Below are 27,070 nucleotides of genomic sequence, written 5' to 3' on the forward strand. Positions count from 1 at the left end.
ATTCACATTTCTGCAAAAAACACTCAATTTCTGCCTTTGAGTGAATTCCAACCCAGTTTCCACGAGAAGGAAGAGGTTTCATGAGTTCCGGTTTGTGGCATTGAATTCGCCGTCCCAAAAAACCCCATTGCACAACTTGTCGACACCCTTTTTTTCATGATGTAATGGAAGTAATGGAAAATTAAACAATCGTTTTCGTCACCATCCTGGTTCACCGAATTTTCGCACGTATTACGTACACAAGAATATTTCAAAATTCACCGTTGTATGGAAAATGAAGAATTGCTGACCCGACTTCAACTCATCGTTAGAAACAGTTACCAGGTAATTTGAACTAGTTGTATTTTAATAAGACTTTCTCTAAATTTCGATACAATTTATTGACTTAATTTTTTTTTAAATAAATAACAATCACCCGTATATCATATGCACGTAGAAGAATCTAATTAAGATAAAATACGAAACAATCATTGTAGGTAATTTAATTGACATTCCGTCGTCCATTCGTATTTCGTATCGTAAGTAATTATTATTCGTTACTAAACATATGTATCAAGTAAATAGATAGGTAATTAAAAATAAACAACAACAACAAAGTTTTAAAAAAATGGAAAATTTTGATTTTGGTATAAAAACAAGTGATTCCGACTCGCGGTTAACGAATTGTGGAATATTTGTCGCAATGAACCTTCATCTTGAACAACTGAACACATCTCATTGCCAGTTAAAGTCTCGAAATGAATGTAGGACGAATTACAAGGGCGAAAAAAAAAGGAATGCTAAAATAGGAGATATAAAAATACCCATCAACAATATTAAACAAAATTATGAAAACACCGTCGGGCCAAGCCCAATTCAAGAGTCGATCTTTACGTCAATTGAAATACTTGAATCAGCTGTTGTTCGTATATTAATCGGTCGAGCTTTCGTATTTGCATATAACAGAGAACATTTTACCACCTAGACGATTCGCTAGCCAGGTATTCTTGATAACGGCTATTTTCAAGCTATCACAGTTGAATTCAGCATCCAAATTGGTATGTACTGCTCGTCCCATACCTTCGATAACGATTAAATCGACCGTTTCCATTTCTTCGGCTAGTTCTTTCCCGAGACGACTGAAATAAAGATTCACATTTTCAGTCAGAATTTTTTGAAACCTCAATTAGAATATTGCAGACGTTCTAAAGTCTAACCTTAGATCTAAACAAGGTCCTGCCTGCGCATTCTCCATGATTATAAGATTTTTCTGATTGTATGCTTCTTCAATGATCGGACACATGACCGATATTTTCCTCACCAAAATGATCAGTTCGTTTTGTGTAACGTCATTCAAAGCTGGAGCTGAATTAGCACAAAGGACGATCTGAAAAATAATATTTTAAATAGTCAGCGAATTGGACGAATGACTCGTGAAGGAATCGAGAAAACAATTTATACCTAATACAATATACGTACTTTGGTGCCATGTTTTAGAAGTTCTCTAGCAAACGGTATCACCCCAAGGACAATATCAGCTCCGCTGTTATCGACAAATATGGCTACTTTTTGGTAAGGCTGTGTCTGCATTCGCTCAATCCACCGGTCAAGATTATCAACTAACCAAGGTCTTGCTACATAAATGGAAGATTTTTAGTACCAGGATCAAAGTCGAAAGGTCTACGTGAACACGCGAAGAAAACTTACGTGGTATTTTGGAACGAGCTTCTTGGAAACCGAATTCTTGACTTTCTAAAATTTTCGCTACTTCTTTGGCTCCCCAATCGAAAATATTACCGGCTAAAAATCCGACAATGAGTTCGACTTGACGTGGCTTGAATTCCATTACATCTAATTCTTGCAAACGTTTGAGTAAGAACATCAACGCGTATTCATTTTCTTGTTGTCTTTGCTGGTAAAATGGAACAAAAACAATAAAATGAACGTAATCCTGAAGCATACAGATTGATTTGCCAAGAAATCAGTTGTACTAACGAGTAAAAATGGATCTGGGAAATCAAATTCTCTCAAGTAATGTTCAATGGTGTCCAGTAAACTTCGCACTGTCAAATTGCCATAAGCGCTGGAATCACGACGAAACATTATTTTTTCAGAGCTTTCTGTCCCATTCGATCAAACAGATGACTGGAAAACTTACAAAGGTTGTATTTTCAAATGATGCAGCCTCGTGATATATTTATCTTTGAACATTTCGGCTCTTTCTTGAGCAGTGCTATTTTCGGGTTGACTTGCTATAGCGCAGCGTACAAAAGTATCTATTTTTTCTTCGAAACATTTCAGCCAATATTCTCTAAAAATGAAAATAACGAATAGAATAAATTAATTTCATCATAAAGTAACCCCAAACAGAAAAATTTGCTTCGTTGAAAAAAAAAATTGAATCAGAATTTTTCACGTTCTGAATCTTTCAGTTTTTTTTTTTTTTTTTTTTTTTTTTACAAAAATACCGAACAATTTAAATTCAAATCAATACCTCGCCTCTTGATCGGAATTCAAGTCCACCGTATCGGGTACATAATCAGCCGGATTTTTAAGCAAAGGACAATACGTCAGCGCCGGTTCCCATCGATCCAACTCCAGCTGATGAACCAGTACGTTATTGTCCAACATCACCGAACCCGTTCTCAGGCCACTGCTTCCAGCGTAATTCTCTAACCACGAATACTGATCACCATCTTTAAGCAGAAATTATCTGTAATCGGTATAACTCTTCAAGAAACCGAAGCGATTATTCGTGCATACGCGAATATGTTTTTTTTTTTTGCAGGAAAAAATTACCCCATTCTTCTGCTCCCTTGAGGAAAGCTCCGATTGCTCCCAGGTAACCTTCGTGTCTAAGGAATAAACTCTGAACAGAACCTCGAGACCAGTAATTAATCGAGTAGGAAATCGTATGCATGCTTAGAGGATGGTTTCGCAGAAAATAGCCGCCGAAATAGACCTGAAAAATGTAAACTGGTTTAATAATCTCGATGCAAGGTGCTTGGGAATTCAATCAGTTAGGTAGCAACTTGTAAATGTACTTGAAACGTGTTATTTTAATTAATCGCTTCATTTAAATTTACTGTTGAAGGAATACAGTGTTGTAAATATTAATTATTCTATTGAAACGTACAGCGTTACAGTATTAATATGAAATCTAACACGAATTATCCTTTAAAAAACAATTTTATAATCCCACACGTTTCACTATAGTTGGAAAAACCCCACCATTTATAATTAAGATCCGAGTGAATGATCAAATTAAGAAAAACATCCATTAATACCGCCGTAATTAAACATTACCATCGGATTAAAAAGTTACATGAAATTATTCAATACCTTTTTTAAATTGTTCATCATGGCGTACAACGAAGCAATTTGTCCGATATCATTACTTATGGTAAATAATAAACTCCTAGCTAGATCTTCCTTCGAGATAGCCTCCTCTGAAAAAAAAATCATTAAAAAATCCACATTCATTCCACTTACAGCAGAAAAAAATTCATAAAATTAATTCAAGGACATGGTGCGAATAATTACATACGATTATCAGGTCTTTGGCAAACTTTGCCGAAAGAAGATGCAATAATATCAGGAGGTAATCCGAGCGATTTGGTGCAATCTCCGCCGTAGATATCACGTACCAAAAGATCAACTTTTCGATGATCTCCTTTTTCAGCTAAAAGCAGCAATTCGTCGAAACCCTGCCAAAAAAACGTTCCAAAAATTAACAGAAATGCAAAAGGTTTCATTAAATAGTATTTCCACAACTTACTTTGGCTTTAGTTAGTAACGATCCTAATCCCCAAAATGTACCACCTCCGGTGGCAGTACCTCCAATTCGTTCGTATTTTTCTTCCGATTCCACCTGCGAACGTATTCATCATTAGTATAGATACCAATCGTTTGAAGGATAAATTTTCATAAACTGAAAACGAATCTAGTTACTTTTAATATGCTAACTCCTGAACCAATATTGACCAATAGATATGGAAATATGTTAGTATGAGCGGTCTGAAATTCGTACTCTGGATTGCCATTACGATGATAGACGAAAGCTTCATCGCTGATATTTTTCAATAAAAAATTACATCCTTTGATTAAGCACGGTAATTCGTCTTCTTTATCGACTCTGTAATAAGAAAACACGAATCAAAAAATCAAATTACATAATCACCGATAGAATATTTCGAAGTTCAGTAATACTAACGAGAGTCCTAATTTCTCCTGGATCAAATCGGCGTATTTGTGAGCTCCTCCTCCGGTAGCTTTGATACATTTACCTTTCATTTCATCGTGACTATTGACCAAATGAGCTCCGATAAAATTAAGACATTCGGCGATATACTTGGTTTCAAATTTAACAAAATGTAGTCGAGCTCCTTCCGAATACGTGTACGTGAATTGTTCCTGAACAGATGAGAAATTTCAGCACGTAGAATAAGATATCGAGAGATGCAAACGTTTACCAACATTTTCGAAGTTTTCTTCAGAACTCTCACTGGTCCTATCTAGAATGGAAGGTCTACGGTATTGAACGATCGAATAGTACGCAATTTTCGTCAAAGACCCACCTAAGTAATCAAAAAAGTAAGTGTTGATCAGATAAGAAGCTACGTTAACGAAAAGGTTCGATTGATTAAATAATAATATTACCTATATCGATAGCAAATCTCTTGGCTGTTTTCAGATTCCGGAATACTTGGATATTGTCCGGCAACGTAATGCTACTGACCACTGTTTCTTTAGCAGACATTTTGCAGTAATAAATCACTAGTAACACCGATACTAATTGCACACCGGGTGTGACCTTATTGTGTGAACATGTTAGTCGAGTTTGTTACAATTTAATGACATAATCAACGTAAAATCCGACTTAGCGATTACCAGCAAGTATAACGAGAAGTTACTTCATTATTTTTATCTGATAACCTGATGAATGAAGTACGAAAAACACACTACAATGCAGTGATGACTCTACTGTAATTGTGTTTTTCTCACCTGAAGGTAATTTTACGGTGGTCGTGGTCGAGTGAATTTGAAGTATTTTTTTATGATTGAGAGAATGGAGGGAGATTTGAATATTAATCTCAGCTTTGCAAGTTATGAAGTAGTGTAGAAGAGAAGTACATTAAATATTTATTCAATTGATTTCCAATATTCCAGCCTCTCGATATTTTTTGAAGCTTTATTGTCGAAGAGATAGTGTAGAATTAATCAGAAAGATTTTCTGACTTGAAATTAACTAATCTAGAGATAAGGTTTCTCTTTTCTCCTCTCGTCAAAATCGACACTAAGATCTGTAAAAAAAATTAAGCAATCAGAAGAAATACATCATCGTTCGAAAAAAAGAGAATTATTTATTCGAAATTATCAAATAAGTATCGACGTAATACTTATGTAATATTAAAAAAAAAAAAAAAAACAACCAAATTTAGTCTATTCGATAGAAACATTAACAAAACAATAATAAAAATTAGGTAGAATCAACGAAAGCTACATCTAATCGCGGTAACATTTGTGCGATAATTTTTTTTCATTAAGATCTTGATTTATTATATTTCTAAACCCGTAGATAACGAAGCACACTAAATTAATCAACTATCGACTCCTAAATAAATAAAATTTACAATAAACGAACACAAATCAATCAACAAAAAAAAATTCGAAGAATTTTCGAGATAACATTGAAAAAAAAACTCTTATAGAGTCGAAATATTCGGAATGCTTCACATCTTCTAGCCTCGAGTACCTCTTTACAATATACACTTAGAATTTCAACAAAAATCAGTCCCAATAAAAAAATTTAGATACCGCATTCTTGAGCGATATGTTCAACTTGAGAACTTAAAAATACGGTAACAAAATTATTCTTTTTTGTCCTCCTCCTTCTTGTCTGACAGATTATATTTGATGAATCTAGCACCTTGAGCTAACTGTGCTACTTCATTGGTAGCGTGACAGGCAAATAATAACATATTCCGGGGCTGTACTTTCCAGGCAAATCTCATAAACATTAATGAATACAGGCAAAGAGCTGAAACCGTAAAATAATCCATGAATATGCAAATTATATTCGAAGTGTTTCTTAGAAGAAGCAGAATACATACCGGATGTCATTTTGCCACTGATTAAAGATGGATCTTTGTTGATATCTGCAAGTGCAGCGATAGGAATACCCCAGTTAGCTACAGGACCCCAAAAATGGGTGCTGTAAAAGAGTATAATTTAAATATGAATACATTTTTTCTCAAAAATACAGCGTGTAAATTCTTACCTCATTAAATAGTTGACGAACTCTTTGCTTTTTAATTGTCCCAGACATTTTTTGGCGAAGGCAGACATGGTCACGATTTGAAAGACAATTTTACTAAGGAAGATACATAAAAGGCAATAAAGCTATAAATTTTATCTATTTTTTTTTGAATGTCAAAATTGAAAAATTTTTCTCCTTATCATTTGCGAAAAATTTATCAAAGTCGTTCAAAGTTCAACATCAGAAAGGTCTCTTCGGTGCATGTTCGTTTTGGTTCGTTGCGATCAGAGTCTGTTTTGTCAGCTCACAGGTGGATGAGGTGGACTTTTCTCAGGACCTGCTGAGTGTTGAACTTTCGTGTTCCTGATCATACCAGAAATTTCCATGGAAGTTATGAATTTCTTGCGTCATCTTTATGGAATTTTTATGGTGTTGTTGTGAAGTTATGATTGATTGTGCAGTTGCAATATTGCATCACATACGGTAACGGTATTGTTTTTATTCCGTCGTTAGTTATGGTCACTTTACTTAGTTGATTCGATGATTCAAGACATATTCAAATTTATCTTGTGGTATATTTTGTAATTGCTTACTCTCTTTTAGTGATAAAGTTGTGTATTTTTTTAGTTGGGATTAATTTTCGACGACATGGACTTCAATAAAAGTGAGATTTTTCATTCATCTTGAATGTAAAAATTCATACAATTTCATTACGTCAATTGTTCGATTCACGATACCTATGTTTACAGGAAATCGAGGTGGAGGCGGAAAGAAATCTGGTCGCGGTGGTTTTCATCAGCAGCAAGATCGTGGTCAGTCAAGATCCAATGATCCACCTGCAGAATCCGGTCATTCTGGGCCAGCTGGGCGTGGCACACCGCCACATCATCAATATAGCCCAAGAGCTGGTGGCTCTGCAGGACGCAGTTATCATGATCCTGGTTCCGGCGGTCGTCCTACGCCTCATCAACAACAACGTCCGTTTTTACCAACCCAACCGGATCCAAGATTCCGTGCACCTTTTCCTGTGCATCAAGGAGGACCGCCAGTACGTTGGGGACCGCCTGGAGGACAAAGACCACCGAGGCCTGCTACTGCACCTCAGCTAACGCCACTCCCTTCCGAACCTTCTGCCAACTCCTCGATTCGTGATCAGCCTGCTGCGTCAGCTTGGGGCTCGAAGAGTGCTTCCAGCTCAAATGAGGTACCAGCCCGAGATCCTCAGCCAGGTGGTGCATGGTCTCGAAAACCTGATCCTGAACAACCCGGTGCAAAAGCTGTAGTTTCGATAAGCACATCAGGAGGAGGAGATTTTAAACCTGAAGTTGCACAGCCCCAAGTGCCCGAAAAATCTGCCGAAGCGCAGGCATCTTCTTCGTCGAAATCTGGCAAGAAGAAGAAAAGGAAAGGAGGCTCAGGCATTGTAGACAAACCATTAGAAGAATCGTTCGAAACGGCTCTTGTATTGGGTAAGATATCCTTTGGTCAAATTCATGTTGTTTCATGCTGAATTTTAACGTTTGTCTGTTCGTATTCGTAGGTTTGGGTACTAAAACTGAAACCAATCCTACGAAGCCCTTACAAGGTACGTTATCGTTAAGAGTAATTTTTGATCGAAGAAATTTTCGAGTCCTAATTTGTGATCACTTTTTACAGAACCTGTCAAAACAACGGCACCGTTGTATAATATACCAAAGAGACCTAAGGGTACTCTGGTACACCCTGCGAAATACTTCCAGAATGAGAGAGGAAATCTTGTGGAAGTCAACTTTTTACGTATCGAATTGAAGAACCTCAAACTGAAAATTTTTCAATACGATGTTTCCTTTGAACCTGAAAAACGTCGAGACTTATTCAGGTAACCTTCATTCTTCATTCTTTGAGTGATTTTTGTTCGATAGTTATAAAATTGTTATTAAACTCATGTTTAATGTTGTTGTATTTACAGGGAAGCGTTGCGATTATTATTTGAAAAAAATGGGATTAATAGGCATCCGGCACACGACGGTCGTAAACAAATATACGTCGCTGGTTCTAAAATACGTTTCCCTGGTGGTACTGATTCGGTAAGTAAATGTCCAGACGAAATTACGAATCATGAGAAAAGATTAAGCTAGATTTTATTTCACATCATTTACCTTACGTTTACAGTTTACGGGCGATGTTGAAGTATCGTACGAAGAAGGACGTCATATCGACTACATAATTACGGTTAAACTTTCGAGGGAGATGGATTTGCAGTCGTTAACCGAATACATGAGAAATGGTTCATCTTTACGTCCATTCGATGTCCAACCGTTGGAAATAGCTTTGATGCACCCTGCGATATCTAATAATTTGTAAGAACATTTATTGAACATCTTGTATGTAATATTGAAAATTATCTAATGCTACCTTTGCTGTTTCAGAATCAAAGCTGGGCGTTCATTTTTCACTCGGCAAGATAATGCCGAGTACCTGGGTAACGGAATGGATCTTTGGAAAGGTCATACTCAGAGTGTGGTTATACCTTGGTTAGACGAGAGCAAAGGAACGCCGAATTTATATCTAAATGTTGATGGTAAAGCGTCTTTTTTTAAAAATGATTTATTCCGATTTTAGGACCTGCGAGTTGATGAATTAAGTGAAACTATATTCGTAATTTTGATTACAGTTGCTCATAAAGGGTTTCCACGAGCGCAACGTGTCATCGATTACATTCGCAATGAGTTTTTTTCCAGAGGTCCACAGATACAGAATGATTCGAATTTAGCGCCATGGCAGCGTGATATCGCTCAAAATTTTTTGAAAAATATAAAAGTGTCGTACGACGATCGTGGCAGAAAACGTACCTTCAAAGTGGATTCTCTCGATCTATCAGCCAGAGATGCTAGGTTAGAATAAACAACATGTAGTCTGTTTAACTTTACCGTGTTGATAATTTTCTTCCATTTCGTTAATGGTATCACTTTCAACTTGATAGATTTGAGCGGGATGGACATAGAATCACAGTAGAGGAGTATTTCCGAACTGACAAACGTATAACGTTGAAGTATCCCAACTTGCCCTGTATAAATTCTCGTGGTCGACTTTTTCCAATGGAAGTGAGTAAATTGCATGTTTATACGAAACTATTTGAATATTTCACCATGTTCAGTTGTTATATTTCTTCCGTAATTACAGCTATGCTCTGTGGTTCCGAATCAAGTAGTTAATAAGGCATTGGACCGTAATCAAACTGATCAGATGGTATCAAAAGCTGCAACTTCTACTACTGAAAGAAAAAAAACAATCACTGAATCGGTATGATTCAATTATTTAAAAGTGTTTAGTCGAGTTCGACTTTTAGAATTTTTCCTATCATGATTTTTTTTTCATTCCACAGCTAAAGAAAGTGAAATTCAATGAAGACGAGTGTGTAAAAGAATTCGATTTAACTGTTAATACTACTTTCGAAACAGTCACCAGTTATGAACTGAAGCCGCCATCCATTCAGTATGCCAAAGTGAGTAAATTTTATGCAACAAGCGAATTTTTGTTGTCAGCTTGTCTCTCATGTCATTAATAAGTATTTTCTCATCCATTTTTTTTTTTCTTGAACAGAAAATCGTACCTGTGGAAAAGGGCGAGTGGAGACAAAACGATTACTTCATAGAACCAGTAAATTTATCGAGATGGGTACTTATAAACACAGTTGATAGAATAGACGATACTTGCGTTGGGTGCGTAAACACTAACAGTAATTTTTCGAAGCATCTAATATTCTGAATCGTTAATTTCATGTATTTATTCATTTTTCAGAAATGTTATTAGAGAATTACAAAATGCAGGCCGTTTTTGCGGCATGCAAGTTGGGAATCCGCGACAAGTTGAGTTGTACCGTTTTCGTAATGAAGACGATTTCGTCCAGATTTTTGAAGAATGGAAGAAAAAAGGTGCTCAGTGGTTTATGGTGATTATAAAGGATAACGATTCTTCTACGTATGGTGAGTGCTTTTAGTTGTCTCATTAACTTACTAGTTGTACAAGTCAACAGAAGTGAGGAAATCTCCTTTGAATTGTAGGTTATGTAAAAAGGGCAGCCGAACTTCGGGTAGGAGTCGTGACACAATGCTTGGTAGCTGGAACTGCGCGACAAACGTTAGGGCCACGACCACGTTTCGGTGCGACGGCCAAAAATCTTTTATTGAAGTTGAACACGAAGATGGCCGGTGTCAATCACTCACTCGCTGATGATGATTTGAAGTAAGTGAGAGTTCGCAGTGCTAAGATTTACTTACAAGGGAACCTCTTGAGGTGTCACACTCCGATTTGAACGGGACCGCGATTTTTGAAAAGAGCATAGTAACCCCCAAAACCAAATTTTCAGCTGCCTAAGTTCATTTTTCGATTTTTGGCGAATTTTTGAAAATTCAAAATTGACTGTTTTTGGCGATTTATGCATTTTTTAAAAAAAAGTACGTACTTGATCAATAAAAATGGTCAAAATAAGTCCCAAAACTAATATTATTTACCCAAATCCAAATTTCACCATTTCCAGCCATTCTGGAGCCTCCAGCGCGACTTTTCAATTTCTCCAGAATTTTGAATTTGCTCCAACAGGCGTGAATATGCAGTTGGGCAGCTAAAAATCGAGTTGTATATTACACTCGACCTGTTTAACGAGTTTATCCACATTTGAGCCGATTTTGAGAGTGGCACCTCAGGAGTGGTTTTTTGAGGTGTCACTATCGCTCCAAAACGGCTGGAAAATGGTAGAAGTTGCGCTCCGGGGGTTAGTTCTTGAAGAAATGCAGATCTTTTGATTTTTTGGATTTTTTAATTTTGAAAAAAGCTGGTCAAAAAACCACTTTTGAGGTGTCACTCCCAAAAACGGCTCAAATGTAGATAAACTCGTTAAACAGGTCGAGTATAATACACAACTCGATTTTAGCTGCCCAACTGCATATTCACGCCTTCTGGATCAAATTCAAAATTCTGGAAAAATTGAAAAATCGTGCTGGAGGCTCCAGAATGGCTGGAAATGGTAAAATTTGGATTTGGGGGGTTAGTTTTTGACAAAATACAGCGATTCGCGTGAATTTCAAAAATTTCCACACAAACGCGAAACTTTTGACTTTTTGGATTTTTTAATTTTGAAAAAAGCTGGTAAAAAAACCACTTTTGAGGTGTCACTCTCAAAATAGGCTCAAATGTGGATAAACTCATTAAACAGGTCGAGTGTAATATAGAACTCGATTTTTAGCTGCCCAACTGCATATTCACGCCTTCTGGAGCAAATTCAAAATTCTGGAGAAATTGAAAAGTCGCGCTGGAGGCTCCAGAATGGCTGGAAATGGTGAAATTTGGATTTGGGTAATTAATATTAGTTTTGGGACTTATTTTGACCATTTTTATTGATCAAGTACGTACTTTTTAAAAACATGCATAAATCGCCAAAAACAGTAAATTTTGAATTTTCAAAAATTCGCCAAAAATCGAAAAATGAACTTGGGCAGCTGAAAATTTGGTTTTGGTGGTTTTAGACTATGCTCTTTCCAAAAATCGCGTTCCCGTTCAAATTGGAGTCAGACACCTCAAGAGATTCCCTTATTGAAAACAAATTCTTTCGAATATTTTTTTGTGTGCTCATTCACATGTTTTTTGTTTCAGACCAGAGATTTTGAACGAAGATGTAATGATCGTCGGAGCCGATGTTACACATCCGCCACCAGATTCGCGAGATCTGTCTATCGCTGCTGTAAGTTTGCTGATTGAAGTTGTGTTGGAGTATAGTTTTATCACCTCTGATAATTTAAAATACCTACTTACTTACATAATTTTTGGGTAAATTTAGGTGGTTGCGTCGCATGATGGATTCACGTTTCAGTTCAACATGCAATACCGATTGCAAGCGCCTCGTAATGAGATGATCCGTGATTTGAAGAGTATTATGGAGACTCAGATATCATTCTACCAGGAGAAAACTGGTAAACTCCCAAAACGTATATTGTACTATCGTGACGGTGTCGCGGATAGTCAATTTGAGAAGGTGAGATGCTTGATAAATCTACTGGATGAATTAAAATGAAAAATTTCAATGATTTTCGTATCGATGTTGTGATCTCCAAATTCTTATGTTGATACCTATTTAATCAGTTATTATTGTAGGACTCGCACTCGTTTACTTCCTAAATCGTTCTCTTTTTTTTTCTTCAAAAATTCAATTTCTAAAGATAATTTTTTTTCTAGAATTAGGTACTTAAAATTCCATTTTTTATCACTTTTTTGTCAGTTGAAAGTTGGTTCTTCCTTTTTCAAAAATTATTAAAAAATTTGCTTTCAAGAAAACGTCTAGGTATCTCGCTATTTTCCAAATCCCCCCCCCCCCCCAATGAATTGCTAAAATAATTGATGAAAAAAAAAAGAAAACGATTTTTGAATCTGAAGTAAAAATTATAAATTGTGACTATGGTCTTTTGGTTGGTAATATCTGATCCACGCTCCGAACGAAAATACTGAATGCATGTTGAGATGAGAAATATTTTTTTACATTTTTTGTCTCTGAATACTTAATTTTATATTTCAATTTCCCTTTCTCAGGTTCTATCATATGAAGTTACTGCTATTCGTCAAGCTTTCGCTAAACTCGAGACGAAACCTACTCTCACGTTTATAATAGTTCAGAAAAGACACCATACGAGATTCTTCCCGAGTGTAGATATGTCTGACTATGACAGAACCAAGAAAGTTAATTATCAAAATGTGAGACCCGGTACCGTAGTTGATGAAAAAATAACTCATCCGACGGAGATTAATTTTTATCTGGTCAGCCACAAAAGCATTAAAGTACGTGTATTATTTAATAATTTTTTACTATGCAGTGGTTTGCTTTGAACGTGATGAGCTTATGAGAATAATGAACTATTTTATTACAATTCCAGGGTACAGCCAGACCAACGAAGTACCATTTGTTGTACGACGATAGTTCTCCCGCTATCGATTTGATTTCGCTGGAACGATTGACGTACTATCTTTGCCATACGTACGCCCGCTGTAACCGATCAGTTTCATATCCGGCACCCACCTATTATGCGCATTGGGCTGCTTTCAGAGCCAAAGCATGGTGGAGCAAGTGAGTAGAATTTTTTTCTTACTATTAGTCAAACAATGTAACTCGATACTAACTTACGTATTGTTTTCGGGGTTTTTTCCTAGTATTTTCAAGGAGTACAGGCAAAAGGGCAAGGATCCTGCGACGTTGATTAACGAGCAAGATCAACGTGGACGAGTGCTCGATGACGTCGTGACTAACACGCCTATGTTTTTCATTTGAAATAAAATATCGTCGAGATGGTCTTCTGAGGTGTACGATGCTATGAAATAATATTAAAATAATGTAGCCTACTTATTAATAATCGCTTTATATAATTCTAAAATACATTATTCCTTATTAAACAATAAACAATTTCTGACGGTGACTTATTTTCGTTTAATTTCTAAAAAAAAAACTGAAAGTGAATGAAGATTTCATATTTTGTCTGGCATTTAAATTCAAAAAATAGAAAATTGACTGAATGGTGAGTGCAGTAGTGCACGCCATCCACTAGTAAGCTGACAAAACAGGTTTCAGTGCGCTGGAGAAAGTTCAAAAAAGCATCACTAGACAGTGCTCAATACACTACGTCTTTCAGCTTCAACGTTGGCTGTGAATTTGCTGTAAAAATTTCGAAATTCTTAGAATTTCTGCAGCTGCTACAGCGACAGCAAATTCTACCGCGTGATTTTTAAATTTTAATTCAAACTTTGATAATTCCGTTTCAATTTCTAGTATATTTCGGTGACAGTTTAATTAATTGACCGCTTAGAAATCCCATCGAACTAGAGAGGTATCGTATATGAGACGAACATCGAAATGGAGAATGTATCTGCGTTTATGATGCATCACGTAGTCAATAAATCCGCCGGTAATCCAAACAAGAAAAACAAGAAACGCAGAAAAGCTCGTAAGAATTCGCCCAACATATTAGAAAACGGCATAACGAAGAAAAAAGATCTCGTAGCTCGAGGAAATCCGGTGAAAGCTTTGAAAAAAGTAAACGAAAATATCCTATCACCTAAACCTACAGCGAGTCCCAAGATCAAAGACAGTCAAGTGAATAAAACTCCCTCTAAGAGTCCTAAAAGTAAATCATCCGAGAATGAAAAGCTCTCGTCAGTTCAGCGCTCAACATCACCGACCAAACAGCAGTCTCCGAACACTCCTAAGATCAGCGAAACTCGTGTCAAATCTACTCCAAGTTCTAGTTCTAAAAGTAAATCAATCAGTTTCGAAAACAGCTTCCAAACGAAACGACTTTTTGACTGGATGATTAGTCCCATACAAGTTGACGATTTCATGAAGTAAGTTCACAGATTGCGTGGATTTTGTACAATTTATTTCTAATGTGATCTGTATTTTCAGGAATTACTGGGAAAAGAAACCATTACACATATCGAAACGTCATTCCGAGTATTCTTTACTGCTGAGCACACCGATCATCGATAATCTACTCCACTACAGCAATCTAATTTACACGAAAAACATCGACATAACGTTCTACACAGACGGTGTCAAGGAATTACACAATCAAGAAGGAGTAGCTAGACCACACGTCGTGTGGGACTTCTATCTTAACAAATGTAGCATTCGATTACTAAATCCGCAAACTTTCGTTCCAAATATTCACAAATTAGATAGCGAACTTCAAGAATATTTTGGATGTTTCGTTGGCTGTAACGCGTACCTTACTCCTCCTCATTCGCAAGGCTTCGCTCCTCATTACGATGATATCGAAGCTTTCATATTACAAATCGAAGGTAAAAAGCTGTGGAAAGTTTACGCGCCCAGGTAAATCTCGATTATTCCGTCAGAATATATTGAACATCTGACACTCTATTAAGCTGAAATTTCTTCATTACAGATACGAATGCGAAATGTTACCGAGATATTCCAGTAGTGATTTAGACGAAGACGACCTCGGCGAACCGTTGATGACAGTATTGCTCGAAGAAGGTGATCTACTGTACCTGCCAAGAGGCTATATTCATCAAGCTTGTACCCAGGATTCGAATCACTCGTTACACATCACGATCTCAGCTTACCAGTGTAATGCGTGGATTGATCTAATGGAAAAAGTAATACTCCTCGATGTATTTTTGTATCGTTGCTAAAACAAAAAATTCACCTCGAAGTTTATCGCAGGTTGTTCCTAAAGCTTTGGAGAATGCGTGGAAAGACGATATCGAATTCAGAAAAGGACTCCCTTTAGATTTCTTGAAAGCAGCTGGACTCGCAAGAAATCCGGATTACAAAGATGCTCGTATGGCGATCAAAAGAAATATCAAAAACTTGATTTACAAATTAGTCGACCATATTGAATTAGATAGCGCCGTGGATCAACTCGGCCATAAGCTTATGAATGACGCTTTACCTCCTGTATTGACCGAGGGTTGGTTGAAAACGTATTTGTGACTTTTTTTTATGTGTTCTGTTTCTCAACCATTCGTGTTCTGTTCTTATAGAAGAGAAAAAATGCACCGTTTTCGGAGGAGGATTAACCATGTTTAGTAAAGGAGTGATCACAGGTGTAGAGCGGTTCGAGTTCACCCAAGAAATGGAAGTTGTTTTATTGAGACAATACGTGTCGAGGTAATTGTTGAATTTTCATCAATATTCTTCTTCTGAAAATGGGTGATTTTATTTTTTTTTTTTAATTTTGCAGATTTGTCAAAGAATTTGATACCGGAAAGAAAGGTCAAAATCGAATCGTTTACCGTTTATATTACACTACCGATAATTCGTTAGAATATCATGGCGAACCTACTTCGTTTTTCATTATTCCTAAATCATCGGTTAGAGCTATTCAAACGTTATTTCAACGTTATCCAGAATATATCCCTGTGGAAGATATACCTCATCCTGATGTTGATGAAAGAGTAATTATTCTCATCGAAACTAATTGTTTAAATTGATTCAAATTTTTATAATTAATTCGTGATAATTTTTTTTATTTTTGCAGATCACTCTTATGGCTGATTTATGGGAAAGAGGAATTATCAGAACGAAGGAACCGCTTTTATAAAACATATTCAGAATACCGAACATTCGACGATAGAATGCGTTTTTTATTTTTATATTAATTAGTTACTGTTTGTTCATTATCTGTATCTACGTATGTATTTTGTCTTTTACCCATGTATCTTATTGTTTTCGACTTCGAAATAACAAATTTTAATTTGAAAATGAAGTATTTTTATGATTCGTTTGGAAATTAAGTATGAAAGGTTTGCTCTTGAATTGTTTTCGCGCAAAATGTTATTGATGGATTGAAAAGCAAAAGCTCAACGTATCGAGTTGCTCTTGATGTATTTTTTTTTTGTTTTTTCGAATTGCTTATTCGATTGTCAAGAGTTCAAAGATCTGGTGAAATTGGAATATTGCTTTATTCAGGATTTCAATTGCAGGGATAAAAATTTTTGATATACTGAAATATTAGTCTAACTCGAGTCGTGAGTTGAAACATTCGCATTGTCATTTGAAATTTATAAATTTTTGTTCAAAATTGCAATTTGTATTCAGTTGAACGTAATGAGCGTTTAAATCATAATTTAAACCACGCTCGTAAGATCCTAAAAATCACTTAGGTAAGTAAAACGTGATATGACAAAGAAAAATGAGTAAAATAAAAACGAATTTATTTCAATAACATACACATATATAACACACATAAAATGGCGGACATTAAAATTTGGAAGATGAATTTATTTTTTATTTCTTCTATCCTTCTCTTTCTGTCTTCCAATAACATATTCAGCGTAACTTAGGTAACCATCGAAATCGGTATCGTCTTCGAGAAGTACTTGATCGATTAATCCTATTCAAAGTATTCAATATATTATCAACTTGTTGGGGAAAAAATTAGTGTAGTGTGACCCAAAACTCTTGATCTGTCGAAATAGTGGGAAAACATTCTCGTTCAAATTTCAATTCTGTCAACAAAAATCTTAGACCCTGGAGAAACTATAATGGCCAGATTCAATTCAAACCATGATCTAATGCAAAGAATCTTCATCATAGGTATCTAATCAAAAAGGTCTAATCTCTTTTAAAAAATTGCAAAATTTTGAAAATTTTGTCTCATTTTGAAAAAAAATTACATTCTTTGATAAGTTATTTGCGACTTATGAAGTACTTAAGTATGTACAATATTTGAAAATGCAGATGAAAATCAAAAATTTTCAACACTGCTCTAAGTATCAACTTTTGTAAAAATTTGAAAACTTGAAAAAAATAGATGAAATTTATAAATGTGACAGTTGATAACAAAATTGTAACTTAACAACATTTTTGTGAAAAAAAAACTTTCTATTTGAAAAAAAAATCAAAGTTTGTAAAGTTTTCCAAAAAATTACAAAAGTTGATAAACTGAGAAGATTTGTTAAAAGGCGTCCAATTTCAAGCTGCCAATCTGAAAAAAATTATCTAAAACAGAAAATTCTTCAAACAGAAAACACAAAGATCGACGGATTTACTTAGGATTGAAAAATTTTGAAAATTTGGTGATGTTTTGGGCGTTTTGTCGTAAAATTAATTTTGCTTTTGAATTCAAATTTGGCAATACTTATTAAAAAAAAAAAAAAAAAAAAACAATACCTATGTAATTCCAAAATAGGTTTTTGCCGGTTCATAATAATTAACTTTTTTAATTTTCACAGGATTCAAATTGACAAAAATCATTTTTGTGATTTTATCTCATTTTTATTGGCTCTTTGATTTTCAAAAATTCACCAGAAAAAAAAATGATAATAATTTTGGAACGATTTTTAAGTTTATGGAGAAATTTGAAAACTTTCTAAAGGCTCCGAATAAGTCAAATAGAGATTGCAGATTTGATTACGAATTGTTCAAGAATTCACTTTTGAAAATTGGCATTCGTGAAATTTTGCAATAACCACCTTAAACGATCGAGAAGTGTCCAACATGAGCACCGGCTACAGTTATAGGTGCAAAAGTAGGTATATTTTTAACCTTTCCGGAGTGATTTGACATTTCTGGAAAAAATTTAAACAATTTCTGAAGGCTCCAGAATGGCTCAAAAATACTAATTAGTGATGTGTGTGAGTTGTAAGGTCATTGAAAAATTTCTTCACATTGCTTCACTTTGCTTAAAAAAATTTGTTTCTTGAAAAAATTTAAAAATCATCTTTAAACAAGCTTTTTTGGATTTTTTAAATTTTCAAAAATTCGCCAAAAATCTAAAAATATACCTTGGTGACTTAATTTCTGGTCACCGGGGGCATTAGAACGTGCTCTTTCAATACCATATAGGTTGATTTCGTTCAAATTGAAAAGTGCTACCTAGTTCAAAAGGTTTCCTTGTCAGATATATTCATTTTCTATTTTCGTAATCTGATCAAAACTGATTTTTTTCTCATGGGCAGAGTGTTCAAAAAAACATGATATTATTCTAAAACAAAATTGCAAAAAAAAACAACAAAAACAAAAACAATTTTCAAACTTTTTATCTACCTACCTACGTTTATTTCAGCAGTGTTTTTTTTCTTCTTTTTTCAGGAAAAACATGTTTTTTTCTGCTGATAAGAAAAATTATTTAAGAGAATTAGATAATAAAATTAAATCGTCTAATCAGCAATTCGGCATCAATAATTATTTTGTTACAGACGTTTTTAAAGCAAATTTTTTGTTTAAAACACCATTTCAAATAGGTAGGTAACTTTTTTTTCAATAGGTATTCAAAAACTGTTTAAAACAAACAAAGATTTTTTCTGTTTAAAAAAAAATAGAAGTTTTTTTTCAAGGTTCGGTTGCATTTCCAGTAAATACAATAGTAATTTTAGTAAAAAAAAAAACACTTTTTGGGTTATCTGAGATTACAAAACTGCTTAAAAGTGTCACTGATTTCATAAGTAAAAATTAATTGATTAAATTTTAGATCAAATTAGCAGCTTTCTTTTTCATCGAATTAGTCGCTGTTTTTTCTAAATGTAGAAAATTATTTCAACAAATCAAGATCTTCAGGTCACATTTGGTTGCCTATAATCATAACGAGCAGGAGAAAATTTTATCACACGAACCAATTATAGTATCTTCTTTTTCAATCTTTGCCTCGGTAAGTACATCTGAATTTGAGTAATCCAAACTATGTTTAATAGCCTGGTAAATCTCTAATCCATCCAGTTTGGTGTTATTATCATAGTCATGAACTCTAAAAAACAAATCATTGAATAGGTAGGTAGTTTCGATTCACCTATCAAAATGGAATTTGAATTTGAACACAATGAAATTCATCGCCCTCGACTCACTTGAAATATCGGAACTCCATTTCTTCATCGGTCAAATACTGATCATCGGACCATTTATCACCAAGGTCTTCGTTTATATGCCTGAAATCAGGTGAATAAGTACATAAGCATGAATTAGATGAGGGATTTTATTATTAGCATAGGAATAGTCGAAACTTTTCCTTCGCAGATGTAGGTATACTCAACTGTTTATCATGCAAAATATGTTCATCTTTGGTTAGTTTTTTATGAGGTGAAGGTTGCGGATGGTAGTGATGATGACTGGCATGCGGATGATGTGGTCCTTTAGCCTCGATCAAAGTACCCAGCAGAAGTAAAATAATCGGTAGCATTACTGCGGCATGATCCCTTTACAAAAAAGAACACATCAACTATGTAGTACAAATTTATCTATATTTACAATCTATACGCTAATAGAAAAGGCATTTTAAAATATCCAAGTCGCGATAACAATTCCCCCAGAGATATTTGAAAGCTACACATCTCCTATCTTCATATCTCGTCGTCTGACTCGTGCACCCATGCCAAGCTTTTAAAATAAAAATACCAATATGGAAAAGCTATAAAGCAAAAGCAGCAACAGCAGGTACATATTCGATTAAAATTTCCACATACTGTGTGGGAGGTACCTACTCGTCGTCGTGCTATTTGAAAGAAAAGAGCTGTGAATTTGAAAAAGGAACCGCTTGACAAGGGTGACGACGCGACGAACGGGGCGCGAACTCAAGTTCAATGGAATGGTCATTACACGCTGATGTCATTATTGACGATTGCACATTGCACGCGAGGGGTTCCGGATTCGGAATCGGGTTCGGGTTTATGGTACTGTACATCTCTCGTTCTCGCTCTCCTATGTTGCACATGTACTACTCGTACCTACCTACTAAATGCACCCCTCTTCAAAGTCGGCAAACCCTAGAGGGATGACCGGGTAATTACTAATTCTACAACCACTCTGCATTTTATAATCCGCGTACTACATTATATTCAATGAAGTGGTTTCTACCCTAAACATTTCCGCGTTATTGTCACCCTCTTAAGAAAGACAAATTGCAATCGCACCAGCATCTCTCGTTTCAATCAATAAATTTTTTTGTTGTGGTTGCGAATGTGTTTGGAATTGTTGATGTGGGTTTTTAATATAAGGTGTTTCGTCGTCGTCGTCGTCGTCGTCGTCGTCGTCGTCGTCGTCGTCGTCGTCGTCGTCGCTTTCATTTATTTTAGGTTGGTATTTTTTTTTTTTTTACCAGGCTCCTGAGCAGAATCGTCATTGTGCGTAGGTACGTGTAGTTGGTATTCAAAGAATATTCATTTTTGCGGATTATTTTATTCGCTACCTGCCGATGAGAATGTGATTTGAATAAGTAAACTTTGACGAATGAGTCGAAAATGGTATTTTTTTTACTCAACAAGGACGAGGTTTTGAGGCAGAGAGCCTATTTAGAATTTTGAAAGAGAGGAGTGAGCTCTATGGCATTTGGCAGTAAAGTAATTTTTGACGAAGAAAACGTCAATCTTGCTGAGCTAACCTAGTCATGATTTCAAGATGTGATACCTCTACAAGGTGTCCAGGGAGTAGTGATACAAACTTCAGATTTCGATATAACCTGGTAAGTACGATTAAGAAAAAAAGGTTATGTGAAGGTGCAGCCTATCTTCAAAATTGAAGGGGCAAAATACGATTTTAAAATCCAACAGCCAAAATCCAATTTTGACCACGGGGATCAATATAGTAGGTACTTTGGAAAATGAACAAAATTACCTATTATGACTTTTTGCCTAGCTTGCAAATTGAAGGGGTTACAAGCAATTTTTAATTTCAAAAAATCGCGAGGAAACAAATAAATATGGAAATGAATACAAGCTCAAAAATTGCAAATTTAATGAAATTTTTAGCAAATCGAAAATTATTGAGCTTGAAAAACTTGTTCTATTGAGATGTTAAATAAATAACGAGATGCATTTCTATAATGAAATATTGGATGAATTATTTTCAAAAAACTATAATAATGTAGAAAAACAACCCCCCTCTTTAAAAAACGTATGTTTTCTAAAAAATTTTGATGTTTTTTTACATTCTCTGGAATTTGAAAGTTGGGATGCATTAAAAATAGGTGATATTGATTGGGAGGTTTTAAAACTTTTTACACATTTTTCTGTGCCATAACAACTCATCATTCTCATTTCAAAATTACTTACATAAAAATCATGACTTTAAGAATATAAGTTATCTTCGTAGAAATCAAACCCAAATACTCACCCCTAAAAACTAGACTATTCGAATCTTTTTCGCATTGGAAATTTGGTGGATCTGAAGAGTGAAGACAAGTTTCTCCAAAAAGAATACAAAAAATTGATCAATTAGGCAAATGTAGACAGAGATGAAACGAGTCCCTGAAAATTAAGACTGGGAGCTTTAGATGTGAGTTTTTCAAAATTTCGACTGTGAGTCATGAATGTCAAGTCTTAAATTAGGAAAGACTCTGAGTCTTATACGAGTCTCTTTAATGAGCCTCCATTGTCAAATTCAAAATTATTCTCTAAGGTAGGATTTTTACGTAAGTATTTTCTGTTTTTTTTTTGTTTTTTTTTTTTGAGTTGAAAAGTCAATGCGGGGACAAAAACATGTAAAAATGCCTGAAAATACCGATATTTAAACATTTTGGGTCGTTACAACATCCCTTCATTTACCTCATCCTTTCTCTAGCCAGCTCAAAATTATCACCTACCTAGTTGAATTTTCTTCAAAAGTTGAAAAAAGACATTTTTTGGGGGAAAAAAAAGAAAAAAGAAATTTTAGTATCCATTACTTTTGACAGAATTTTGAAAAAACCAACTTCTGTAGGTACCTACCTATACTTTTTTCATAAATGTTATTTTTTCACCAAACATAAGCTATCCTATTTGACTTTTTGAGGGACAAATCTCCCAGTTTGAAGTTCTCGAATTAAAAAAAAAATTAAGTAGGAAATATGTGAATAGGTAGGTACCTACATAGGTAATAGGTATGAATATGTTGAAGACTCCAGAACTTTTCGACCTTTTGAAACCATTTCCAATCGATGGAGAGGAAGGCTGGAAAAAAGAGCATGATTGTACCAAATTTCTGCTTTGTAGGTCAATTTGGTAAAATTGTGATATTTCTCATTTTCAGTCCTTTGAAATGTTATCAAATTTTGTGTAAATTTTAGTTTCTAAAAATCAAAATTCTCTAGAACTGTTCAAAACGGATTAAAACCGGTTCCAATCTACAAGAGGGAGGGGGATGGTCAAAAATTGGGAACACGTCAAATTTCAGCTTTTTATTCTACTTTGGATTTTTTTTAAATTTTTGGCCAAAATTTTCAAAAATTCATCAAAAATTGAAAAATTAACTTTAACATCTGAAATTTTGGCTGGTGAAGTATTTTTGAATGCTTTTTCGATTTAGCTCTGCTCAGATGACAATTTTTTCTGGCAATTGGGATACCTCCCTTGTAAAGTCTTTTGAAACTGCTCATGGGAAATTAAAAAAGGAGCTGATATTTCAAAATACTCAAAAATGAGAATTTCAAGTGACCCATTTCAATTTAACTAGAGTTTGAAATGAAGTGAAATCTTTCAATCTGAGGTGGTTTTGACACTTTTTTCGAGGGTAGGAGGCCAAAAATGGCGAATAATTTGGAATTTTTTGTGTTTATTTTTCTATGAAAAGGTAGTTTAAAAATATTCTAAACATACAGGGGGGTAAAATATTTGGAAAATTTATAATTTGAAAAATGTTCGAGCTAAAAAATCGATTTTCTTGTGTTTGACATTTTTCAAATTCGAGCAAACATTTTTCAGGAATTTCAGTTTTTAGAAAGAGAAGCACTAGCCCAAGTGAAGCGAATGACAAAACTTTTCAAAATTTCAAGATTCAAGAAGACGTAAATATCACCGGTGACATTATTTCTGAGGCGAGAAGGCAATTTTTCTAGACATGCTATTTTTGTAATTTGAAACCAGGCAATAATGTAAAAAAAAGAGCAAGATTTTGCTTGAAGCTTTCAAAAATTTATGAAGTAAAGTGAAATGATTTTTAAAATTTAAAGATGTCGAAATCTTTCCAAATTTTACTTAGTTTATCGATTGGCCTCTAATTTGTCTCGAATTCATTTTACGACTTCTCTTCTATGACATCTTCAAACAATCTACCATCATCATTTTCATTCGAAGCCTCCAAAGATGAGGAAGATGCTCGTAATTTTTGAAAATTCTCATTTTTTTTTGCCAAGTACTACTAAAATTTTTAGAAAATTGATAGGAAATTTTAATTGATCACCCAAATTAAAAGTTGAAAAGCATGAAATAATATTTTGAGATGAAAGCTCAAGAGAGCTACCACTTCAAGCAAAGATCCTCCCCCCCCCCGTACAATAATACTATCTTCAAATCGAGATCTCGAAAATTCTGGAAGGAGGGGAGGAGTAGGTAATGTATTCAAGATTTTAAAAAAATCGATCGAAGTAGCATACAATTTGTTGATAATTTTGAGACACTGAGTTCGAATATTTTCTTGTTTTTTTTTTCGATTCGATCGCTCTAACTTTACCCCCCTCCCCACAACAATGTCCTTGAACGTGGTTGAAATAATACTAAAAAATGAAATGATGTGCGGAGTGGCATTTGTTAGGTTTTTAGAAGCATCAAGCTCAAATATTCACTCTTTTCTTTCTAACTGTGAAAGAAATTAAAAAATTCTGATTTTTGTGAAAAGGTTTCGAAGAAAATTATTTAAAATTCTGATAATGTGGCGGAACACTCGATTCATACTCCCTACCATAATTGTCTCATCTCGTTTTTTTTTAATTTTTTAATTCGTATTTCACCAAATTTAAATTCGTGGTTTTTCCACCCAAATCCTCCTGCTTTTCCAAAACTTTTAATTTTTGAAAAAAAAAATCAAAAAATCCTCCAAAGTTTGAAATTTTTTCTGTAGAGAAAATAAGAAGAGTAAAATAACCGTCATATTGAATTTCAAATTAAACTTTTTCTCCAATTCTAGAAAATCTATAAATTTGCTGAAAGCCCCAGAAAGAACCCTGAAGTCACTGCAAATCGATTCGGAAATTCATACCCTAAAAAAAAGGCTGGGCTTTTTACTTCAAAGTTCAATTACCCACTTACTCGTAGATTAATATTGACATTTCATAAATTCGGAAAATGAAAATTAGCTGTTCTTCAGCTTCTGCATGAAAGTTTCCTTTCTGATGCTCTTTCATTTTTTTTTAGCCTCGTTTTAAAATTTTTTTATCAGTTGAGATAGGTAGGTACTTATTCGATCGAGAGGCTCAAAACGGGTTCAGTCCAGGAAATATAATTTCATCTCCTCCATTCTTTCCACCCTCCTTCCCCAAATTCACAAGTTTTATTTTCAAGTGCAGTAATTTCATATTTTAAAAATAAATTTTGGAAATGGAATAAATATCTGTGTAATTTATAATTTAATAATAATATCAAGTTCTCCGAAAAATTGAATCTTGAAACAAAAAGTGTTCTTTAGCCCGCCTCCCCTCCCCCATATCCTCCCCTTCAAGCCTTATTAAAGAGTGACGAATTATTAGTTTTTAAAAAGATAGACCGACTTTGGATTTCATTTAATAAAATTTTCAAAAAGTTCCCAAAGTGTGTACATAATTAAATGTGGTTTCAAATGACTTCTTTTTTCAGACGATGAAACCCTTAAATTTTCAAATATGAGTTGGCCAATCTAGGTGCATTTTGTTTCAAAATTCACAATAGATTTCAAGTCACTACACAAGATACACTTTTATCAACCCACACATTAACAACTTTTCCTCCATAAAACGCCGCACCATCCCACAAAACCTGTCACATCGACATCGCCGACCTCTTACTAAATGCAACTTTCGATCAAAATTACAGGTTAAAAGCCATCTGCATCTGCGTTGAAAAGTAAAAGGGTAAACTCCTGGTCCTGGTCCTCTGGTAAAAGAATGACACTGAATGTATGTCAAGTTACATAGTACTTAATATGGACACCCCGTGTAGCTTTTGACGTCCCTCTTTAGCGACACCAATTCTACTATGCCCACTGCGACATAATGGCCCATATGTTAACAGAATCTTTAATATATCATTACCCCATATGTTTGTTTAGATTTACAGATTGACAGATTTTAACGCGTTTCGCCGATATATACTTACTCGCGTATAAGCTCTTTATTATTTTCTCTTTAGTGTATTTATAGAGAGGTTATGTTACGATGTGTAATGTACTTATAAATCTATTTATTATATTTGTATTTATTTATATTTATAATATACTTTGTTGTAATAGGTACATTCTTACCTGGCTTATTGATGTTTTTGTCGGTATCGCGAACAAAGCGAAGAGCAAGTTCTCAGACTACTTGTAGGTTCATAGTACTTGAGCTTTTATCGCACCTGCGTCGATCGATATTATGTGATATTTGGAAAACAGGCTAGAGATGGCGCCTCTATTTTACTCGTGATGTGAAAAACTGAAAACTTTGTGCTTTGAAAGTTGGCCACGATGAAAGGACTGTCTGAACTGAAATCGTTTATTATCGAAAGTATTGAATTATTCAGTATTTTTTGGAAGGTATAACTCGAGTATCTAAAAATAATTTTGTGTGCCTAATTTATTGATCAAACAAAGCTTAAAAGAACCTACTGTTCATTCAACTAATTCGATTAAAAATTTACTCGAAATATTTTTAGATGAGACTGACACTCATTTTTCAATATTAAATAGGTAGGTATTTGAATTATATACCTATTTTTAAAAAAATTGAATATAAAAATTAATTTTCTGTGAATTTTTAACCTATTTACCCACTCAATAAATTAATGCAAAAAACTAGATAGAAATCCAAAAAAAAATTATTTCACGTTTAATTACGAAAAAAAAAAAAAAAAAAATGCAGAAAATCTGACTTACTTAATGGACGATTGTAGGTACCTAGTACCTACCTAATGTAAATATTGAATTTCAAAACACCAAAGACAAAAATTTATTTCATTTTTTCTACCTTCTCCAAAACACATTATGTAAATTTTAAAACCTTTTTTCCTGCATATTTTTATTTATACAATCTAAGTAAAGAAAAGAAGCTTCGCATCAATCTCTGAAAATATCCTCAAGTTACCTACTTACTCTGCAAGATTTTCTCAAACCTGCAACCTTCACTGAAATTTGTAAATAAGTATCAACACTCTGAATACTGAAATTTTGGCTCGAGTATTTATTTACACACCTCCTACGAGCCACGAGGAATTTTTTGGTACGTTGTCGAGAGGGAAAAAAGGGATTAAAATTTGCAGGTAATGTTACAGATGATTATGTTCCAGAACAGGAAGAAGCGGTTACTACAAAAGTTGCTATAGTTACTGAGTATTGATCAAAATACCGAGCCAAAGTTAAAGTTAAACTTAACATGAATCGTGCAAGCAATGGAAAAGGATAATCCCTCCTCTTATTTTCTTGTTCGAAATACATATAAA

The 27,070-nt window shown here is 34.5% G+C and overlaps 5 protein-coding genes across 6 annotated transcripts; 2 read left to right on the forward strand and 3 right to left on the reverse strand.

Moving 5' to 3' along the window:
- Positions 1-355: 355 nt before the first annotated feature.
- LOC135841835 (4'-phosphopantetheine phosphatase) lies at positions 356-5,028 on the reverse strand. Its single transcript, XM_065359035.1, has 15 exons — positions 4,639-5,028; positions 4,456-4,556; positions 4,193-4,392; positions 3,931-4,114; positions 3,758-3,850; positions 3,527-3,686; positions 3,322-3,428; positions 2,779-2,941; positions 2,474-2,675; positions 2,138-2,290; positions 1,975-2,062; positions 1,687-1,891; positions 1,459-1,613; positions 1,197-1,366; positions 356-1,118 (listed from the first exon to the last, which is right to left on the reverse strand). The coding sequence occupies exons 1-15, from the start codon at positions 4,736-4,738 to the stop codon at positions 911-913; spliced, it is 2,289 nt and encodes a 762-aa protein (XP_065215107.1). The 5' UTR covers positions 4,739-5,028; the 3' UTR covers positions 356-910.
- Positions 5,029-5,322: 294 nt separating this feature from the next.
- Mpc1 (mitochondrial pyruvate carrier) lies at positions 5,323-6,457 on the reverse strand. The gene is made up of 3 exons (XM_065359038.1): positions 6,260-6,457; positions 6,093-6,193; positions 5,323-6,019 (listed from the first exon to the last, which is right to left on the reverse strand). The coding sequence occupies exons 1-3, from the start codon at positions 6,325-6,327 to the stop codon at positions 5,850-5,852; spliced, it is 339 nt and encodes a 112-aa protein (XP_065215110.1). The 5' UTR covers positions 6,328-6,457; the 3' UTR covers positions 5,323-5,849.
- A 129-nt stretch (positions 6,458-6,586) lies between these two features.
- Positions 6,587-13,677, forward strand: LOC135841834 (protein argonaute-2-like). 2 transcript variants are annotated; one of them, XM_065359034.1, is made up of 20 exons: positions 6,587-6,721; positions 6,866-6,902; positions 6,988-7,707; positions 7,779-7,823; positions 7,895-8,096; positions 8,187-8,304; positions 8,390-8,577; positions 8,647-8,798; positions 8,892-9,111; positions 9,201-9,321; positions 9,401-9,520; positions 9,603-9,722; positions 9,821-9,939; positions 10,019-10,203; positions 10,282-10,462; positions 11,870-11,957; positions 12,054-12,248; positions 12,800-13,045; positions 13,141-13,331; positions 13,415-13,677. In XM_065359034.1, exons 2-20 carry the CDS (start codon positions 6,887-6,889, stop codon positions 13,530-13,532), a joined length of 3,345 nt encoding a protein of 1,114 aa, XP_065215106.1. In that variant the 5' UTR covers positions 6,587-6,721; positions 6,866-6,886; the 3' UTR covers positions 13,533-13,677. The 2 variants fall into 2 exon arrangements, with proteins under 2 accessions (XP_065215106.1, XP_065215105.1); XM_065359033.1 differs by lacking the exon at positions 6,587-6,721 and having other exon boundaries at positions 6,728-6,902.
- Positions 13,678-13,915: 238 nt separating this feature from the next.
- NO66 (Bifunctional lysine-specific demethylase and histidyl-hydroxylase NO66) lies at positions 13,916-16,485 on the forward strand. Its single transcript, XM_065359036.1, has 7 exons — positions 13,916-14,599; positions 14,661-15,086; positions 15,160-15,373; positions 15,441-15,687; positions 15,761-15,887; positions 15,961-16,174; positions 16,258-16,485. Exons 1-7 carry the CDS (start codon positions 14,112-14,114, stop codon positions 16,318-16,320), a joined length of 1,779 nt encoding a protein of 592 aa, XP_065215108.1. The 5' UTR covers positions 13,916-14,111; the 3' UTR covers positions 16,321-16,485.
- A 431-nt stretch (positions 16,486-16,916) lies between these two features.
- Positions 16,917-26,038, reverse strand: LOC135841838 (multiple coagulation factor deficiency protein 2 homolog). Its single transcript, XM_065359037.1, has 5 exons — positions 25,896-26,038; positions 19,748-19,909; positions 19,562-19,642; positions 19,334-19,464; positions 16,917-17,112 (listed from the first exon to the last, which is right to left on the reverse strand). Exons 2-5 carry the CDS (start codon positions 19,891-19,893, stop codon positions 17,000-17,002), a joined length of 471 nt encoding a protein of 156 aa, XP_065215109.1. The 5' UTR covers positions 19,894-19,909; positions 25,896-26,038; the 3' UTR covers positions 16,917-16,999.
- Between the last annotated feature and the right edge of the window lie 1,032 nt (positions 26,039-27,070).

The sequence above is a fragment of the Planococcus citri genome, chromosome 3 (assembly GCF_950023065.1).
Source record: "Planococcus citri chromosome 3, ihPlaCitr1.1, whole genome shotgun sequence".
In the NCBI taxonomy this organism is placed as follows: Eukaryota; Metazoa; Arthropoda; class Insecta; order Hemiptera; family Pseudococcidae; genus Planococcus; species Planococcus citri.

What these genes read in the sequence shown, in the direction of transcription:
- NO66 (XM_065359036.1), top strand. Translation starts at nt 14,112, where the DNA reads ATGGAGAATGTATCTGCGTTTATGATGCATCACGTAGTCAATAAATCC. An exon ending in TTGAGACAATACGTGTCGAG is followed by an intron (nt 15,888 to 15,960) that starts GTAATTGTTGAA and finishes TTAATTTTGCAG; the next exon opens with ATTTGTCAAAGAATTTGATA. An exon ending in ATCCTGATGTTGATGAAAGA is followed by an intron (nt 16,175 to 16,257) that starts GTAATTATTCTC and finishes TTATTTTTGCAG; the next exon opens with ATCACTCTTATGGCTGATTT.
- Mpc1 (XM_065359038.1), bottom strand. Translation starts at nt 6,327, where the DNA reads ATGTCTGCCTTCGCCAAAAAATGTCTGGGACAATTAAAAAGCAAAGAG. An exon ending in TTCGTCAACTATTTAATGAG is followed by an intron (nt 6,194 to 6,259) that starts GTAAGAATTTAC and finishes ACTCTTTTACAG; the next exon opens with CACCCATTTTTGGGGTCCTG. An exon ending in CAGTGGCAAAATGACATCCG is followed by an intron (nt 6,020 to 6,092) that starts GTATGTATTCTG and finishes TTACGGTTTCAG; the next exon opens with CTCTTTGCCTGTATTCATTA.
- LOC135841835 (XM_065359035.1), bottom strand. Translation starts at nt 4,738, where the DNA reads ATGTCTGCTAAAGAAACAGTGGTCAGTAGCATTACGTTGCCGGACAAT. An exon ending in GAGATTTGCTATCGATATAG is followed by an intron (nt 4,557 to 4,638) that starts GTAATATTATTA and finishes TTGATTACTTAG; the next exon opens with GTGGGTCTTTGACGAAAATT. An exon ending in AGCTCGTTCCAAAATACCAC is followed by an intron (nt 1,614 to 1,686) that starts GTAAGTTTTCTT and finishes CCATTTATGTAG; the next exon opens with CAAGACCTTGGTTAGTTGAT.
- LOC135841838 (XM_065359037.1), bottom strand. Translation starts at nt 19,893, where the DNA reads ATGCTACCGATTATTTTACTTCTGCTGGGTACTTTGATCGAGGCTAAA. An exon ending in ATGGAGTTCCGATATTTCAA is followed by an intron (nt 19,465 to 19,561) that starts GTGAGTCGAGGG and finishes TTTGTTTTTTAG; the next exon opens with AGTTCATGACTATGATAATA. An exon ending in AAAAGAAGATACTATAATTG is followed by an intron (nt 17,113 to 19,333) that starts GTTCGTGTGATA and finishes TACTTTGAATAG; the next exon opens with GATTAATCGATCAAGTACTT.
- LOC135841834 (XM_065359034.1), top strand. An exon ending in ATAGACGATACTTGCGTTGG is followed by an intron (nt 9,940 to 10,018) that starts GTGCGTAAACAC and finishes TTCATTTTTCAG; the next exon opens with AAATGTTATTAGAGAATTAC. An exon ending in CGGATAGTCAATTTGAGAAG is followed by an intron (nt 12,249 to 12,799) that starts GTGAGATGCTTG and finishes TCCCTTTCTCAG; the next exon opens with GTTCTATCATATGAAGTTAC.